The 19,915-nt window shown below is 31.6% G+C and overlaps 3 protein-coding genes across 7 annotated transcripts in view; 2 read left to right on the top strand and 1 right to left on the bottom strand.

Annotated features, from left to right (window-relative positions):
* LOC109095837 (neurocan core protein-like) overlaps positions 1-1,567 on the top strand; it is a 51,674-nt gene extending 50,107 nt beyond the window's left edge. The window contains 1 exon segment of the mRNA XM_042713355.1: positions 816-1,567. Coding sequence (XP_042569289.1) covers positions 816-913 — 98 coding nt within the window. The 3' untranslated portion in view covers positions 914-1,567.
* Positions 1,568-8,889: 7,322 nt separating this feature from the next.
* LOC109059388 (transmembrane 6 superfamily member 2-like) lies at positions 8,890-16,984 on the bottom strand. Its single transcript, XM_042713341.1, has 10 exons — positions 16,678-16,984; positions 15,431-15,534; positions 14,182-14,279; positions 12,906-13,009; positions 11,780-11,862; positions 11,523-11,647; positions 11,193-11,294; positions 10,981-11,088; positions 10,720-10,839; positions 8,890-9,253 (listed from the first exon to the last, which is right to left on the bottom strand). The coding sequence occupies exons 1-10, from the start codon at positions 16,767-16,769 to the stop codon at positions 9,044-9,046; spliced, it is 1,146 nt and encodes a 381-aa protein (XP_042569275.1). The 5' UTR covers positions 16,770-16,984; the 3' UTR covers positions 8,890-9,043.
* Positions 16,985-17,594: 610 nt separating this feature from the next.
* The window catches only part of sbno2a (strawberry notch homolog 2a), a 32,804-nt gene continuing 30,483 nt past the window's right edge, over positions 17,595-19,915 (top strand). For 2 of the 5 annotated variants that reach the window (XM_042713310.1, XM_042713285.1), the window contains exons 1-2: positions 17,612-17,783; positions 18,555-18,731. In XM_042713310.1, coding sequence (XP_042569244.1) covers positions 18,612-18,731 — 120 coding nt within the window. In that variant the 5' untranslated portion in view covers positions 17,612-17,783; positions 18,555-18,611. Of the gene's footprint in view, positions 17,784-18,554; positions 18,732-19,840; positions 19,892-19,915 lie in introns of those variants that run through there. The other 3 variants (XM_042713301.1, XM_042713292.1, XM_042713316.1) reach the window with 3 other exon arrangements.

The raw sequence follows: 19,915 nt of genomic DNA, 5'->3' as shown, positions 1-19,915 counted from the left end.
AGAAATGCTGGCTTGACAACTAGCTGAATTAAAATCCTTATATTTTATTTATCAAGTCACAAAAATGTGCGTGTTTTTTTTTTTATGGTTTAAGTTCATAGTTTCAGTTTTAGGTTTTAAGTGTTCTGATTGTTTAAGGTATTATAGTTATCAGTGTCTGAACCTCGAATCCTTTAAGGTATTCCACTACGTTTCAGTACCCAGTTACCAGAAAGTTAAAATGTGAAGATATTCCTTTATTTATTTATTTTATTTTAATTTTATTTAAAATATTTTCCGTTTCCATTTTAATTTTAATTAAAATATATTTAATTATTTTCATTATTTTAATTATTTTAAATGTAAGTGTTTTTGTCATTTTAGTTGTTTTTTTTTTTTGTATATGTCTATATAGATTTATATATTTAAATGCATACATTTATATTCCAGTTTTACATCAAAAATAGAAATGCTGGCTTGACAACTAGCTGAATTAAAATCCTTATATTTTATTTATCAAGTCACAAAAATGTGCGTGTTTTTTTTTTTATGGTTTAAGTTCATAGTTTCAGTTTTAGGTTAGTTAACTATAATAACTCTGATTGTTAAGGTATTAAATAAGTTCATCAGAACCTGAATTGATTTAATGTAATTAACAAGTTAATTAAATATTCCTGATTTAATCAGAAGTGTTTAATGAACTGGTTAGTTGGTACTTAGTACAATCCTGTAGCTCAAAGTAATATGTCGCTTTGGATAAAAGCGTGTGCCGAATTAATTAATATAGAGTAAATATAAATGCAAAGCAGTCATGTGACCGTTTTGTTTCCATCCAGCGCGGCGATCTCACCGTTACCGTCGGCAACACCACAGATCTCGGCGCGAGCATCGACGACACCGGAGACACGGATCTGGGCACAGGGGGCGGGATTAAGCCACGGGGGTGGAGCTAAAAATCAGGGGTCGTGACCTCTGACCCCGTGACCTGTGTTCCCGTGAGTCCAAGAGGAATCGTGACAGATGGAAAGGACAGAAATCATGGTTCTTTTTTACCGCTGTTATTTAGGTTTCATTAACCCTCCGTTCACATCTTCATTAGAGGAATGTTTTTCATTGGTTATTTCACGCAGACGGTTAAAACGCTCTTCATCTTTACAGGATAGTCGTATTAATTTGTCTACGCAGCAGGTGAAGGTTCTGGTAGCTCATGCTCATATTTGTTCAGCTTTAGATTTTTTGGATGTGATGCTTTAATGAAATCCTGAATGTCCAAACTGCCCAAAATCATTCATATTCATAAAATGAGATGCTCTTCATGCCTTTGAATGGCACAGTAATTCTTTGTACCCCTTGAGACTTTCTATACTTTCATTTTGAGCGTTTGGTGATCATTTGGTTTATATTACAAATCATGAACTATTGTGACGTGCTGGATTAGAATCATAGTGAAACCTCTTATGTTCAGAAGTGAGTGAATCTCATGTTTCACGCCAAAACTGAAAGAAAAACTACAAAATTATTTTTTCCATAAAGAAAATTAAGCCTGTGTTTAAAACGATTAGTTTTTTTTTTTTTTTTTTTTTTTTTTTTTGTATTGTGACAATTAAAGCACATTTTCCCTCAAATTAAATATCCAAATGTTAAAAGAAATAATAATAAATAAATACAAAAATCACTGTGATAGAGAATTAAAAATCATCCTGTCCAGAAAATGTTATTAATTAAAATGAGAATTTCAGCATAAATTAAATAAATGGCACCATGAAATATACTTAATATAGTACTTAAAAAAATTGCCTTTACAATTTGAATATATTAATATTATTGTATGTGTAATTGTAATATTTAATTGTCATAAAATGTCACAATTAAAATAATTATTTATGCCAGTGTTATTTTAGTGTCACTGAGATTCTATTATAGTTTTTATTAATATTTCGAATCAGTTTAAATGTTTCCATTTTCAATTTAATTTTACTTTTTTAAGTTTTAGTAATTTTTTTTATTTTTTATTTTTATTTTTATTTATTTTTTTGTCATTTTACTAGTGTTTGTTTTTAATATATGTTTATTGTTTTTATTTTAGTGTGTCAAGTTAATCTAAATTAAAATGAAAAACGTTGCCTTGGCAACTAGCTGAAATTAAAATGTATTTAATTTTATTTCACTTAACATTTATTTCAAGCAATGAAAATATTTTTCATGGTTTTAATTTTAGTTTTAGTTTACCTATAATAACCCTGCTTTATGCAAAATGTAAATTCTTATTTCTTTTTGATTTGGGGTGAAATATGAGCAAAACTGAAACTGAGTTTGTGGTTGAATCAGTTCTCACACACATTGTTATGAAGCATCTGAAAGATCTGGAATAGAGATGATTGACAGGTGCTCGTCATCATCTCTGTGTTCAGCGTGATTCCAAGTGAATCATTTCTGTTGATTTGAATCTGATTCTGAAGGATTTGAGTCTTTGAACAGAAACAAACACAAACACGCTGAGTCCTCAAGAGGGCGATAGAGTTTCCTTCAGATCCCAGTATTATTAAACTCTATATATAACAACACACATCACACCACATAAAAACATCAAAACATTAAAACTCTCTTAAAAATAAAAACACATACACCAAAAAGAAAAAAGAGCATACTAAAAAAAATTATATGCATGAACACATACTTTTAATTGCATTCTGGCACATTTTAAAATGCGTGAGTGAGTGTTCACAGACTTCTTTAGGTACGTAACATGTCTACATGTGTCTCGGTGTCCTTCCTGTGTGTGTGTGTGTGTGTGTGTGTGTGTGTGTGTGTGTGTGTGTGATGCAAGAGAATGCAGGTGTGTGTGTGTTATTTGAGACAACTGCATGTGTTTCTGTGTGTGTTTTTTGTTTGTGGAGTTTTAAGTGTACACTACAGATGAAACTCATTAATTAGTTCACAACCACACACACGGCAAAAAATGTCTTGTTTTCCATTACAGACATCTAAACATTCCTAAATAAAGATATGTTTTATTTGAGAAGCAAAAATATTAAATTTTCTGAAAAAAAAAAAAAAATTAAGTGTTTATGCTTAAAACAAGAAAATGCATGCCATTGGGGTCAGAAAAATACTTGAATACCCAATTTTTTCCAATATTACAATAAAATAAACTTGTTTTCTATTTAAGTTGTATTAATACATTTTTATTTTTCTTACCCCACTGACAGATAGATTGCTTGTTTTAAGCATAAACTCACTTAATTTTAATAAAACATTAAAAAATCCTGTTCTCATCATTGATAGAGGATTGAAAACCATCCTGTCCAGAAAAAAAAAAGTTTTATAAATTCAGCATAAATTTAATTTAATACAGCAAATATTAACATGCTTAATATAACACTTTACAAATCTACTTTAAAATAAACTTGTTTTCTTTGAATTGTATTAATAAAGGTTTATTTTTCTTACCCCACAGACAGATATTTTACTTGTTTTAAGCATAAACCCGCTTAATTTTAATTATATTTTACTTAATATTTTAAGTCATTTTGCTTCCCAGGTAAATGTGTCTTAATTTAAGAATATTTAGATATTTGGCCAAAAATCATGAGTAAGAAAATATTTTTTTGCAGTTCAGTATCTGTTCCTAGACCTAGTGCGCTTCCTAACTAGACAACTTAAAGATGCAACGTCCTTAAGGTTTTCTAATATCACTTTAATAGAGAAATCAGTGTTAGAATGCATTGCAACAAGCTCAGTTAAATCTAATGCATTATTTGGGATGGAGTTAAAAATACATTTTATTTAGTGGTGGAAAATATTGACAAAAAGTTTATTCTAATTAATGCTTTATTTTGTCCAATATTTGTGTGAGTTTTGTGTTTTTATTTTTAATAAAATGCAGTGTTTTTATCATCAAATTATTGAAATCAATTGGTGTTTAACACACAAAAGTGCTTCCGAATCTCTCACTTATGAGGTTCAGTCTCAGTTAGGATGTTGACTATGTAGGGAGCACTAGGTTTTGGAGCAGATGTGTTTTTGTGTGTCTTTTCCTCTCAGTATCGTCTGTTTTGCTCTGTGTGTTCATTTATAACATGTATTCTTTAGTGAACATGATGACGATTAATCCACCAACTCACTCTTCTCTTTACTCTGAGCTTATAGATCCACGTTCTTCTGTAAATAAATCGTCTTCACTCATTTATTCCTTCATAACGATCTTTGTTTACTTGTTTTTAATGACAACATTGACGATTGTCCTTAACTTCGTTTTTTATTCTAATATCTGAACACATTTAATCACCCTTTTCAGTATTATAATTAGCAGAAGTGATATAGAAATGTGTGTTTCACACACTAACTCGAGCGTATGTTTGGATCTTTTTATTAAATCTGTCCGGTGAGAATCGCTCAGATGAATCTGCTTTCTGAGGTCAAACTTTGATGTTTTTATGGCTTCACTTCTCGTTTGTTGATGTGTTTTTGTTCTTTATTAAACTCGAAACAAACCAACAATAAAACCGATTGGATCAAAACTGCTGTCATTTCAGATGTTTTATTTGACTGACCTGCTGCCTAGTGTTAAAACTGAACTCAGGCAATTCTATTCTCATTTTACACCAACAGAAATTAATTATACTTCAGACTGAATGAGTACAAATCCATTTCTCTCCTCAGTATTTAACATGGCGAGTGTTTCCATGATGCATTTTGTGCATTTTACAGGTGAATCAATTCCAAATATGCTAATGTTATGATACTGTATATCTGATAAAAAGGAAGTATGCATAAGTTTATTGATGTTTTTTGAGAGGCCTGTGCATGACGGCGGTTTTTATACACAGTTAATTTTAGTATGCTGTGCTGTTTTATTGCTCATTATTGCTCTGTTAGTACTCGTCCCATTGGAAAGACACTCACTTGCATTTATTATGTGATTTTAGACATCAGCAATCACACAAACACACATTCATCTAATGATTTAGGCCAGAAACATGCTTAATGCATGCATGCTTTAAAAGAATACTTTACCCAAAAATGAAAATGTGTTCAACCTCAGGTCATCTGAGATGTAGATGAGTTTGTTTCTTCATCAGATTTGGAGAAATGTAGCATTGCATCACTTGCTCAGCAATGGATGCTCTGCAGTGAATGGGTGCCGTCAGAATGAGAGTCCAAACAGCTGATAAAAACATCACAATAATCCACTTTCTGTAATAATGCAATAATCAATTTTCTGTCTCTTTAAGCAAAAGTCTCCGGTGTAGGAGAAACAATTAAGATATTAATTTTTTGTGATATTTATTTCCTGAGGGATCTGTTCTGTTCTGCAGTGTTATATTTCTAAATGTGTCTGATCCTGATCCTAACGCCCACTTCAGGTCCATGAGGTCAGATTGAGCTGCTATTGATCTGATTGTGTTGAAGTTACTCTCATTGTTTGCTATTTTTAGTTTTCTTTTCTGGCCAGCGGCCTGTTTTTCCATCTGTAAGACTCACACAAAGGCAGTGTTCACTTTCCTCCCAGTGAGACTGATCTGAGTTAGATCAGAGCTTCATATAAACACACACACTTAATTAGAACTTGATATAAAGTGTTTAAATGAGCTGAGAGTATCAAAGACACATTACGCTTTTGAAAGAGTCTTTTTTGTTCATCAAGGCTGCATTTATTTGATCAAAAATACAGTAAAAGCAGTGAACTATTATTGCAATTTAAAAAAAACTGTTATATGTTAAAAAATGTAATTTATTCCTATGATGAGCAGCTGTATTTTCAGCATCATTACTCCAGTCTTCAGTGTCACATGATCTTCAGAAATCATTCTAATATACTGATTTGCTGTTGTTATCAAATAAGAAAGTTATTGCTACATTTTACTCAAAAATAATTTTTTTCCTCTTGCAATTGCGAATTTAAATCTCACAATTCTGACTTTTTGAGTTTATATCTGTAATGTATTTCATTTATTTATTTATTTTAAGTTTCCATCTCGCAAATAAAAAGGCAATTGTGAGATTATATCTTGATTTTTTTCTCAGAATTGCAAGAAAGAGTCAGAACTGTGAGATAAAAACTCAGAATTGTGAGTCAAAATGGCCTTTAGCTATTTATTTATTTCATGGCAATCTTCAGTTTGTGTTTCGTTAAGTGTATCTAAGTTACAAAAAAAAATTAATTACAGATATGAAGTGAAAATTTATTCTCTCCAGCGTTTACTAGTCCTATGTCACTCATAAACCCCGTTTAATTAACTAATTAATGGCCAAATTTATTTTTGAGTTGCATTGTGTCCTCAGGTGTTTGGAATAAACTTTTCCTTTCACGGAGGTATAAATAGTTAATTTATTCGGTCGGTTTGAGCCCTTCATGTGTTTTCAAAGACCGATAAAGATCAGCCATAAACAGAAGATTCAGCTTTAAGCTAATGAGCGTCTCCGTTGCCACGGTAACCGGCCACATCAAAGCGTTCCGCTCTGCAGATGAAATAGTTGAACATGCTCTTTGTAATTCCCGAAAAACCAGCCAGCATCATCAGCGGTTGAAAACCTAATGAGGCGATCAGAGAGAGACATCTGTTTGAGTCGCATTCAAACGTGCCCAGTTCGAATCTACACCCTTAAAACAACATTAAAAACTCATTTGATCCGATTCAGGATTCAATTATAGTTCATTAATGCGAGGAACATCTGCCTAAACATCCCGAATCAACATATTGGAAATATGCATGCCTCAATGCATGCAATGAACATTCAGAATTGAATAATCTATGAAAAAAATTACAATTGGTGAAGAAACAATTTTCACAAATTATTACAAAGAAATGGCTGCAGTGACATTGTTTGAAATAAAAGACTGAACAAGTATTTTCTTGTAAAACATACTGCAATATTATTAAGTAAAATCTGTACAGTGTAGTTATTGTGCTTTATGTTTATCATTTCTTATCCAAAATTCACCTTTTTAACTATTATTAGTTTCCATTTAAGTCTATGTTTTTAACAAGTTCGATCAAAGGTAATCTAAAAGTAGTCAGACTGTATATTACCTGATATGTGTAATCCAGAATATGTTACTAAATACAATTTTCATCTAATTTGTAATCAGTAAATGAGTACAATTTGTGAGTAATGTTTTAAACATTTTAAAAAAAAGTTTTTGAAACATTTAAAACTGGACATTTTTAACGTTCAGAGAACAGTTTCACAACTTTATGGAAACATGAGCAAAACATTAGCTGTGAATCATTTTTTAATTGCAATTGAATCGAATCGAATCATTGTCAGAGCAAATATTTCCACCCTTTTAAATAAGGCAGCATGACATTATGATTTATAAATGCTAAACCATTTCATTCAGTTATAGTGTTTTAGTTATAGTGAACATTTCAGATACAGTGTTACAACTGATGTAATCAGTTCATTCAACACGCTGACAGGCTTCATTCATCTGTGCGAAAGATCACTGGGCCAGCAGCACTGCAATCGCCCCGATGATGTCATCAGCTAGAGAGCAAAGGTCAGAGATTTGATTGGACGAGGCGAAGAAATGAGATCTCCTCACATGTGTTGCAATGCTAGAAATATCTCTCCCTGCTGAACCCGTGCCCCGGCGTTGCCTTTGGAGCCCAATGCGAAGAATAATAAACAGCGAATTTCATAAGACAAGAGATATGAGGGTTCATGACAGGCAAAGAGCACCACAGAAGAGTGTTGGGAAAACACTGTGCAACATAGAAAAAGATACAAAAGATCCCAAGTAAAACATCTGCCAAGCACGCATTCAGGACACATTTTGGCATTTGACAAAAGAACATATTTTGTAGTTTTATATATCATAAAAAAATAATAATAATAAAAAAGTTTTTATGACTATTTCAATACCATATCTCACACTGGATTAGTTTTTGTGTGTGTGAGAGAGAGATTTACCCAATCAGGTACTGTTTTTATCATGTAAACTATTTAAAAAATAATTCTAGTGAATGAAAAACTACTAAACACACACAGACATGATCAGGACACAGACACACCCTGAGCATCGACGGCTTTCAGAAGTCTCTGAGAGTGATGTAAACTAGTCCAGAGTCCATATTTATCGAGATTTCACCAACTGACAAAGAGATAAACCTGGCTGAGATCAGTAGTTTAAACTGTTTCACACACTTTACACTTGAACAAAGCTGCAAAACACCATGTGAAAAAGAAACTCGGATGATTGACGTTTTGGTCGATACCAATAATCGACAATTATCAATAATAATATTTCAAATCCATATCATTCACACAGTACCATGCTTTTAATAAAATAAATAAAATTAGGCATCTGTCTAATATCATTCTAATCACACTGATACTGACAATGAAAAAAAATGCATATAATCTAGCACAAAAAAAAAAAGAATTTACTGCTTGAATTGGAAAAAAACAAGCCCAAATACTTGTATCTGCTTATAATATCCCAGCTTGCATGAAACGTTCTGACAAGGTTCTCTCAATGTTATAAACAAACATTCTTCACATTCTCATTGTTCATGGAACTTTTTTCTGAAACGCTTCAGTCTAACGTCTTTTAAATGTCTGAGAAATATTCTAAAGTCACCCAGCTGACAGGGAATCTTTTCGGAACATTCTGGGCTAGTTTCTCTCAAAATGTATGAACAAAAGTTCGTTCAAAGTTATCTAATAACGTTCCCAAGATGTTAGCACAAAAACATTATTTATAGAACTTTTAAGTTTGTCTGATGTTTTTTAAATGTTACGACTTGTTTTAGAATCTTCATAGAACATTCAAAAGTAACATTTCCGTAATGTTGCAGAATGATACAAATGGAATGTTCCATTAACGTCACATTTTTAACTGGATGTTTTGAACGTTTGAACTTAATGAGAACGTAGCAAAATGTTCTTAGAAAGGCTGGCTGCACATTTCAGAAACACTAATATTGGCAGATACAGATATAGTCACTGGTATATTGATGCTTTTACAAATAATTTATGGCTTATGGTTTCAGCTGAAACACTTCACTGTGCTGTAAAGTGGACACATGCATGTTCATGCACATGGCTGTTGATGTTTTTAATTCTTCTTCTTGCCGTTGCTGGCCTGCTCCTGAGGAACGCTCTTCATGAAGAAGGTCTGGTCCATGTAGCAGCGGACGGCGAGGAGGACGGGCACAGCTGTGTACAGCAGGTTCAGCGTGACCACCTGCCTCCACTCGTCTCTGGGGATCCTGTAGGTGAACGGTGTGCGCGAGTGAACAGATGCGCCCAGGTGAGTCCACTGCATCTGTGCCAACATAACAAACACCGTTATACTACAGACAGATGAGATATTAGACGAGATTAGACTATACCAGTTTTAAAATCTGTTATATAGCTGTATTATGTTTTAGAGATTTATTCAGACAAAACAGTACAGATTGATACTAAACAGTAAATACAGATAATGACCTTAACAAATAATAAAAATAATAAAACAAAACAAATAAACATAATAATATCTTCATTTAACACATTTTTTTTCTGATTGATGATGTTTTCTCCTTTTCAGCCTAAAATGTGTACAAAAAAAAGAATATCAAAACTACAATGATTATTTGACAAAGGAACCTATACAAAATTATACATATAATTAATAATAATTGTAAATAATTTTAATTAAAATAAGTTTTGAATAATTCAGAAATAAAATTCCTCTCAGTGTTATTTTAGTATTATTTATATATTATTGTAGTATTTATGAATATATCTTATTAGCTTTTATTATTAAATTTTCAGTTTATATTTTAATGTCAGTCATCTTTAGAAATCACAGGTATATTGACCAGAATGTATAATCAACAAATCTAATTTATTTGAGATTATCGAGTCTTTTTTAACCTTATTTGATTTCATTTAATTTTCAAGGCAACAATTTTTTTTTTTTTTTCATCTAATATTTGTTCATTTTATGAAACTGTCTTTTTTGTATATAAAGCTAAAAATGAATGATTATTTATTCATTTATATTAACAAAATATATTAATAAATAATGGCCAATTTCCAATAAACGAAAATGAGTTTTAATAGTGTTATTAACAATAAAAACAGCACTGGTTGCTGTATATTTTAGTATTATTTATATATTATTGTAGTATTTATTAATATTTCTAATTAGCTTTTATTATAAAATTTTCAGTTTTTATTTTAATGTCAGTCATCTTTAGAAATCACAGGTTTATTGACCAGACTGAATAATTAACCAATATCTAATTATTTTGAGATTATTGAGTCATTTTTAAATATTGTGTAATATTTTATTGATATATATATATATATTTATATATATATATATATATATAAATATATATATATATATAGTATATATATATATTATATATATATATATATATATATATATAAATATTGAGTAAAACAAGTTTTGCATTTTTTTTTGTTATCTACTTATTAATTTTTTAATAAAACAATTTATCTAAAATTTATATATAGCTTTAATTTATTTTTATTTCAGTTTTAGTAATGTTAGAACTTCATCTTAAAATTGTTTGATTTCATTTAATTTTCAAGGCAATTTTTTTTATCTAATATTTGTTCATTTTATGAAACTGTCTTTTTTGTATATAAATCTAAAAATTAATAATTATTTATTCATTTATATTAACAAAATATATTAATAAATAATGGCAGCATTTCAATAAACGAAAACAAGTTTTAATAGTGTTATTAACAATAAAAACATCACAGTATATGTACCTGAGCTACAGCTCCTGCGAGGACCAGTGTCCAGTCCAACATCCACGTGCATCCAGGAGTGTAAAGCCCATAAACACACGCCGTCAAGAGCGGCAAAACATAGAAGAGGAACACCAGCATCTACAAGACATGAGATCTGTCAGTCCGTGATATGATATCTCTATATGTCATTCTTTCCGTACTATAGTACATACTAGTACTAGTGCATCTCAAAGCATAAAAATAGCTTGCTAAATACACCCAAGTGTGCATCAGACTCACTGTGACTTTTGGAAAGCCAACGCTCTCTTTCATGTAGGGCTCGTACTGGAAGATGTAGGTAAAGCAAAAGTCCAGAGAACATAAAAGGGTGAGTGATGGAATAAATGTCTAGAGAAACAGAAGTGAAGAAACAAACAAATACACAAAAAGAAACTAGTGATGGAATAAATGTCTAGAGAAACAGACACTTGGGTGGATGTGTAGATACTTACAAAGCCTCTGAACGCAGTGAAGATGATGCTTCCTATGAGGCCCAGCGTAAGCAGCAGGTCTGTGGGACGAGACAGCAGCGTTTTCTTCTGCTCCACCTCCACCTACAGACCACATCAAACCCATCTGTCAGCTCAAGTATTTCCACATCAGTAGAGACTTAAGAACGAGGCAGAGTGTTCACCTCAAGGCACATAAATGGTTTGAAATGAATGGCACAGCCAATGCTGGATTTGTAAATGATTATAATCATTCAAGACGAGTGTTTATTCTCGCTTCTGATCAGTGGATCTCAGAGGATTGAATCAAAACTCTATCATCTGGAATTTCACCTTGTCAGCAGGAATGATTGACAGCTCTCTCGGCTTGTTGAAAAGCTTTGCCGCCGCCCATACGGATAAAACCAGAGAAGGGGCGTTTCTCCAGAAAGCAGGGAGGAGGTTTTTCCCATATTTACCTGAAACACAGAAACAAAGGCAGCTGAGTTTGACCTGACAGATTACAGACGCATCCACATCTTCATACCTCATCAAGGGAGGGTTTTAACAACAAACAGACATGTTTAGTTTGGGGAAGTTGAGTTTCTCACCTACTACAACGCCTGTGATTAAGACGATCTGACTGGCGATCATGGATCCGGCCCATACGAGAGCCAAACTGCGAAACGGCTTCCTGTATGAAGAGAAACCAACACCACCACATCTCAATCACAATTGCTTTACATAATTTTTGTTTTATTATAAATGTGTTTATGGTTGAGCAACAAGCCATCTTTTTTTTTTGTTTTTGAGATTTGATTTTTTTTTTTTTTTAATATCAATATTTTTTGTAAATCTATCATTTAAATAAGTAAAATAATTGTTAAAAAAAAAAATTAAAATAAGTGTTAAATAATACAAAAAAACAAATACAACAAATACAATAAATAAAATATAAAAAACTTTATATAAAATTTCAAATGTGAATCTATCATTTTAAATATTGTGTAATATTTTATAACTTTGTAAATATTGTATAACGTAAGCGTTAAATATTTTCGAAATATCATAAATATATACAATGGATAAACACAATATATATGTGTGTATGTATATATATATATGTATATATATATATAATATATATATATATTATATATATATATAATAATATTTTCAAGTGGTGATTCTATCATCTTTCATTAAAATAACGTGTTACATATTTTGAATATATATATGTATTGTATTCATTTATAATTAAATTATATATTAATTTATATATATTTATCTCATATATATCATATTTATAATATATATTATAATTATTATTTATAATATATATATATATATATATATATATATATATATATATATATATACTATATATATATATTATATATATATTATATCTATAGAAAATTCATTTAATTACATTTTATTGATATTAATATAATTAATATTAAAATATACTGTTTGTGTGTGTGTATATTTTTATAATTTAGATATTTGTAATGAAAAAAGGATTTATATTAATATATTACAAGCTGCATAATAATTATAAAATAATTGGCAAAATCCTTTAAAACTTGTTTTAAAACTATTGAAAATTCACCTGGAGTGTTTAATGTGTCACTCTGCAGGAAAACTTCCCAAAATTATTTCATGTCAGCTTCCCATAAATATAAATATATTGGTGTTGTTGTGTTGCTGTGTTTGTAGTTGTGATAGAGATTGTACCCTGCAGTCGTGTGGTGGGCCATGATGAGGAGCAGACCGTAGTGAACGACTCCGTCCCAGTAACTCATCATGATGCCGTGGGCCGTGCTGAGGTACGGCTCTCCCTTTAACACACATGTGAGAGGATCAGTTCAGTGTGTGTGTGTGTGTGTGTGTGTGTGTGTGTGTGTGTGGCCTCTGTAAGAACTCAGAGCTTTGCTTTTGCAATCTAAGAAATATCCATCTTTTAGTTCATGAGCGTGAGTTTTAATTTGCTGCAAAACAGAGGAACTTCATTAATCTGAAAAAACAGTAATCATCATTAGAACTCTGCTCCTGCATCATATCTGCTGAATAAAAATGCAATACTTGTTTCTCATTAATTTTGTGCAGCTGATTCCCAAAACAGTGCATTTTGTAGCATTACAGTACAAATACCTAAACATTCTTAAATCAAGATACATTAAAGAGCAAAATGACTTACGATAACAAAAAGGGGTAAGAAAAATCAACTTTATCCAAAGGGAACAATCAATATTAGGTAACACTTTAATTCAGGGACCAGTTCTCACTATAGTTGCTCATTAGCATACATATTTGGCTGTTTATTAGTAAAGCACATACATATTAATGTCTTATTCTGCATGACCACATTCAACCTCATACCTAAACAGCAACGACATTACTAACTATTAATAAGCAGCAAATTAGGAGTTTATTGAGGCAAAAGTCATAGAAGTAGTCCCCAAACTAAAGTGTGACATTTTTCAGGAAACAAGACTTATCTTGTGTAATTTTGCCTTTCAAGTAAATGTATCTTGATGTAAGAATGTTTAAATGTTTGTACTGGAAAACAAGACAAAAATATTGAGTAAGAAGATATTTGGCACTTCAGGAACTGAACAGGTGTTCATTTCAGTGTGTGTGTGTGTGTGTGTGTGTGTGTGTGTGTGTGTGTGTGTGTGAGAGAGAGAGAGAGAGAGAGAGAGAGAGATACATGCATGTTTTATTGCATATACCCTATATCTGTTCTAGAATTAATGTAAACACTATGCTTTGGCAATACATTGTAACAATTGTCATGCCAATAAAGCACATATTGAATTGAATTGAGAGAGACAGTAACAGATATTCACTTCAGTGTTTGTTTGTGTGTGTGTGTGTGTGTGTGTGTGTGTGTGTGTGTGTGTGTGTGTGTCTGATGTTTGTGTGTGTGTGTGTGTTTGTGTGTGTGTGTGTTTGTGTGTGTGTGTGTGTGTGTGTGTGTGTGTGTGAGAGAGAGAGAAAGAGATCTAACCTTGCTTATATAAAAGTCCATAAAGCCCTTGATCAGTCCGGTGTGCTGCAGTGCATTGGTGATGCTGACAACAGAGGTGAAGGAAAACACAGCAAACACTGAAACACACACAGACTCGAACCATCAGCACATCTCTCACTCCACACACTTGTATCTCTCTCTCTCTCTCTCTCTCTCTCTCTCCATCAAACCCAAACAGCCCCTCTCTCCTCTCCATCTCTTAGACTCTGTCTGGCTTTCACTTTCTTTTCCTCGCCAGCTATTGATTTCTCTCCCAAACAGCGAGTTAATGATGGCTCACGGTTGTCCAGGTGAAGGTGGATTTCGATCACGCGGCCCTCAGACCAGAGGTTCCTCGTTCCCAAGTGGAAAAGTCGCCTCTCTTTTGGATTCAAGCATGCATTAGTGCTGGCAGCCGGACAGATAGAGGCTGGAGAAACTTTAGGGGAGCCGAGATCACACATGGATTGATCACAGCGGGGCTGATTTGGTGGCCGTCCACCGACTCAAGAGCTGTCAATAACGGCGACACGGCCAGCATGAAAATGTATTGCTCTGAGAGTCCAGAAGCATTTAGAAAAGGTCTCTGTTAGGATTTAAGATTAAACTTTATTTCCAAATAATCTCCTAAAAAGCTTAAGCAATATCTGAATTGCAGACTTTGGTATCTTCAGTTTGAGATCTCTTCTGAAACTCCTGATTAGTTTACTGTGGTCTTTTTCTCAAAAAAAAAAAAAAAAAAAAAACGAGCAGAACTGAGCTCATATAAAGATATCAGTTTACATTGGATTTGATCCTGTTGATGCACAGTAAAAAGTGCATATAAAACAAAGATTATTAAAGTATGTTTTACAGGAAAATACTATTTCAGTCTTTCTACTTCAAAATTTCACATTTAATTCAGTGTTTTTTTAATGCATTTCTTTCTAACTTTAATTAATTATAATTATTTGTGAATTTAACATTTTAACATGAATTTGTACAAAAAATAGTCAAATTTCAAGCAGAAATTGCAAGTAAATTTCACAAACAATTACAAAGAATTTTTTGTATTATTTTAAAATTCCAGTAATCTTTCTTTTATTTGCACATTTTATAATAATTTTTACAGTGTATACCACATTTTTCCCAGTGTTTCTGAACATAATTAAGATGTTAAAGAGATCACTTTTGTGATTTTTTCTTTCACTTATTTTTGCATATTTTTGTATTTTTGCATTGTGTTTTCATCAGTCAGTACTGGTCTTACCATAGAAGAGAGGGTCAGTAGATTGTTTACTCTTGACACTGAGGTTTGCCAGAAGAAATATCGTTGTAAGAACCATGATGCCTATTGCCAGTATAACCTGTGGACTGGACGAGAAAACACGCCATTCAAAACATCAGTTTGATGCATGCCATTTCATTCATAATGCAGAATAAGTCTGCAGTCCAAGCGTGAAAATGAGATCATCAGAGGCTTGTTTTTATCTTACATGATCAATGACAAACTAAATCTCACAAAATCACCCCCAAAACAACTAAAAAACTAAAAAAAAGTTATAACTTGCATAAAGAAAAGAAAGTCTGTTTTAGGAATGCATGTAATTCTCATTATTGTACAATTTGATTTCCATTAAAATCTTATGACTCTATTACAGTCGAGTTTATTGTATTATATCAAAAATGCTGCAATACATTTTTTTAATTAAAATCTATCAAATATTTAATATAATGAATATAAATATATTTATCGTCAAAGTTAATTCCCATTTAATTCTTATGACTGTAATACAGTAAATTGTAGCTATTATATTACATTAAAATATATACAATTTAAATAAGCATAAATTAAAAGTACAAAATATTTAACATAGTAAATATAAATATATTTAATACATATAATATATTTAATATTTAGATATAAAATGTTTGCATGATGTGTAAATAATTAACAATTTAAATAATATATCTATTTCAGCATTAATGAAGATTAAAGCTGTAGTTCAAGTGTATAAATGAGATTATCAGAGGCACAAAAAAAAACTCAAACTCATTATTGTCAAAGTTGAGTCCTATTTAATTCTTATGATCGCCATACAGTAAATTTCACTGAATTGCAGTAAAAATGCTGCAATACAATTTTTTAAAATTTGCATGCTGTATAAGTAATTTGCGATTTAAATAATATATATCTTTCTTTATTATGCTAATGAGAATTTTGAGGGTGAACCTGAATTAAATTTTTATGAAATAATTTCACAATTCACCAATAAAAAAGAAAGCACTGTTAGCTCATTGATCAGAACAGCTCAGAACGGCTTGATGAAATAAAGCAGAGGTGGATTGCCCTCTTTTGGCCAAACCACGTCATTAAAACCTCAAAAAAACGCTTTAAAAGTCACACTTTTAAACACAAGATCTTGTAAAACATGATCAATTTTGCATCGTTTGATGTTAATGCAATGTTCTTTAACATGCATGATTATAAAACAATGACATAAGAGGCAAACTTACTCTTGTAAGAAGGACACATGGTTGATTGTGTAGAGAATAAAAGGTGCTGTCAGAGACAGAATAAAAACACTGATCTCTGGAGGCAGATCCATTTGAGTAATCACGAATCCACAAATATGAAATCAGCTGAGCTCTAGCAAAAATACACACGCAATATATATATATATATAAAACAATAAAAAGCAATTAAATAGCTATTAAAATAAATATCTAGAAACTGCAATGAGGCATCCTGTGCTTTGGTTTCTCTGAGCTTTAAGTGTGAAGGTGCTCTGTGTGGCTGTGTGTCCTGTAGTTTACTCAGCACTGATGATGATGATGGAATCAGCATGAAATCAGGGCAAACCTTTCAAAGTCCACGGACTCTGAACGATTACCGCCCATTGGTTTAAAGAAACATGATCTAAGACACTTCTGACGTCACAGACATTTATCAGGCTAAGCACAGTTCCCAAAATATCATCAGTTTTGGTTACAGTAAAAAAAAGAAAGAATATGAAAATTGGTACTATAAAAAAATTATATATATATATATATATATATATAATAATAATAACAAAAATAAATAAAAACGTAATCCTGACAGCTGTTTAAGGTTCTTTCTATATATTATTGTACTTAATATAATATATTGGTATAGCCTATATAGGTGCTGATTGTTTGGACTCTTCAATAACTGAATTTAATTTTCCCCGTAATATTATTAAATTAAAAATATTGTTTAGACCGCAATATATTTTTACATTAATGACGTAAAATACACTGATTAATTTATTTATTTATTTATTTTTTTTTTTTTTTTTACAAATGTCTGTTTCTAAACAGGGGGAAATAGTAAACCAAATGACTTATAATTATTATTATTATTATTTTTTTTTAATGCACAAAATTCACCTAGCGTCCGCGATGACGTCAGCGGAAGAATCCTCCTCCTTTCATATCAAGATGGCGACGCGGACCAGGAAGTAGGTAAACAAGCGTACGAGGGTAGAAAAATATGGATTAACCCCTCCAATCCGCCTTTACTGGTCAAGAAAAGCCCAGATTGAGCGGTCGTTAGTGCTCGGGGAGGGGTCTCGCGGACAGGGGGGTTTAATTAACGCGCGGTGAGTGAGTTTTCTCTCAGGTTAGCATGTTAGCACGAATCAAACAATAGCGCTCCATTGAGGCTTTCAGAAAAACACGCAGACGGTTGATAAACTCGTTAATAAATCAATTATGTTGATCTCTAATAATCAATATGGGCCGGTGATCATATCAGAATGACGTGCTGGAGGGGTCAGTGCTGTATGGCTGGGGGTTTTCAGCTTGACAAACGCTCACACAGATTATTTGATCATAATCTGATACTTACACGGTTTTAATTTGATGTCGTATTTTTATTAAAGGGTGTGTTAGTGGCAGGTTGTGTTATAGAGGTTTAAAATAAAACTGACACACTCTTACAGTCTAACCCCCCCACCCCAAACTGTCTCATAGACAAGGCCTGCATCACATATCTAATATTATATTATGTTTTTAACCCTTTAGTCCTGTCTTATGTCTGTCTCTCATTCTATCAGTAAGCCTTCTATCTGAAATAAACCGCGTTATTTTGTATATACATTATATAAATGCCACTAAAGGTCAGATTTTTTAATTTATTTCATTCAGATCATCTGGTAAGATAATTTTTTTTTTAATGGAAACTCGTGCATTTAATAAATAAAAAAGCAGAATAGAACAAAATATTTGAATGCATATGCATGCATTTGTCTGTATCCTGTATATTTTATCTTGCTAGTCATCACAGCCAGTTCAGAGATAGGTCAAACTAACCTCTCTCTCTCTGTCTCTCTCTCTCTCTCTCTCTCTCTCTGTCTCTCTCTCTCTCTCAGGGATGGCCGGAGAATGGCAGGGCTTTGACATGTGACCATGTTTCTGCTCGGAGACTGATGCCCACTCTTGCCACGTCTGTTGTCATGGAAACGGAGGACTATCTGGACCCCGAGGGCCCTCCGCTGGGGAGCCCGAAGTTCGGCGCTCTCAGTTCTCCTCTCACAAGTTCCATGGAGGTACATACTGAGCCTTGTCTGGACGACCACACACACTTCACACTGAGACGATGTTTAGGGTGAATGTTACGGTTAGCCCCATACTAATGCTCAAGGTCTGCACGTGTTTGAAGCTGTGACTCGAAGACCAAACTAGAAATTGGCATGTTTCTTTAAATGTCCTCTCTGAGTGAGTAGAACAAGGGCCATGTGAAAAAATTGCTTAATTGACATTAAAATGTCACAGTACAAATATTACATTTTATGTAATTTTACTATGTTTAATATCTTTAATTTTTTTATTTAAATTTTACAAAAAATTATATATATATATATATATATATATATATATATATATATATATATATATATATAAAATAAATAATATTATTTATATTTATTTTTTTCATAAATTGCTAACTTTAGGGAAAATTGCCATGAAAATGTTACAATGCAAAAAAATAATAATAATAATGGTCCTAAAAATAGACTTTTCTGTTTCTATATATTGTTTATATTTAGTTTAATTGTAAATTTAAGTGCAAAATTAGTAAAAAAAAATTAAAGAAAAACCCTTAATTGACATTAAAATGTCACAGTACAAATATTACATTTTATTTAATTTTACTATGTTTAATATATATATACTATATATATATATTATATATAGATATATATATATATATAATATATATATAAAATATATATATATATTATTATTGTTTATTTATTTATTCTGTTTTTATATATTGTTTATATTTAGTTTAATTGTAAATTTAGTGCAAAATTAGTTAAAAAAAAAAAAAAATTAAAGAAGAAAATATTAATATTACTTTTTTCATGAATCACAAACTTGAACCTGGAATTTTTTTTTTAATAAAAACGTAACAGTGCAAAAAATATTAATGATCCTACAAACAGGTTTTTATTTCTATTTTTTTTTATATAACATTACAATTAAATTACAAACCTGAACCCAATACAAACTTGAAATTAGTCATGAACCTTTCTGAATCCAGGTCATGATAGCAGATTGTCCTCAATATACAAACCTGCAGGAGTCTGTTTGATGCTGCTTTTTTCTAGTGTCTTGAACTTGAACCGTTTTCTCTTCATCATTATTGCTCTAGTTGGTCTTGAACCCTGTCCAGAATGGGACGGTCCTGGCGTGGTAACCAATGGTAATCATGTCTCTAGAAACAGTA

The sequence above is a fragment of the Cyprinus carpio genome, chromosome A2 (assembly GCF_018340385.1).
Source record: "Cyprinus carpio isolate SPL01 chromosome A2, ASM1834038v1, whole genome shotgun sequence".
Classification (NCBI taxonomy): Eukaryota; Metazoa; Chordata; class Actinopteri; order Cypriniformes; family Cyprinidae; genus Cyprinus; species Cyprinus carpio.
Note: the sequence above shows the minus strand (reverse complement) of the source record. Positions and strands in the feature narration are given on the sequence as shown.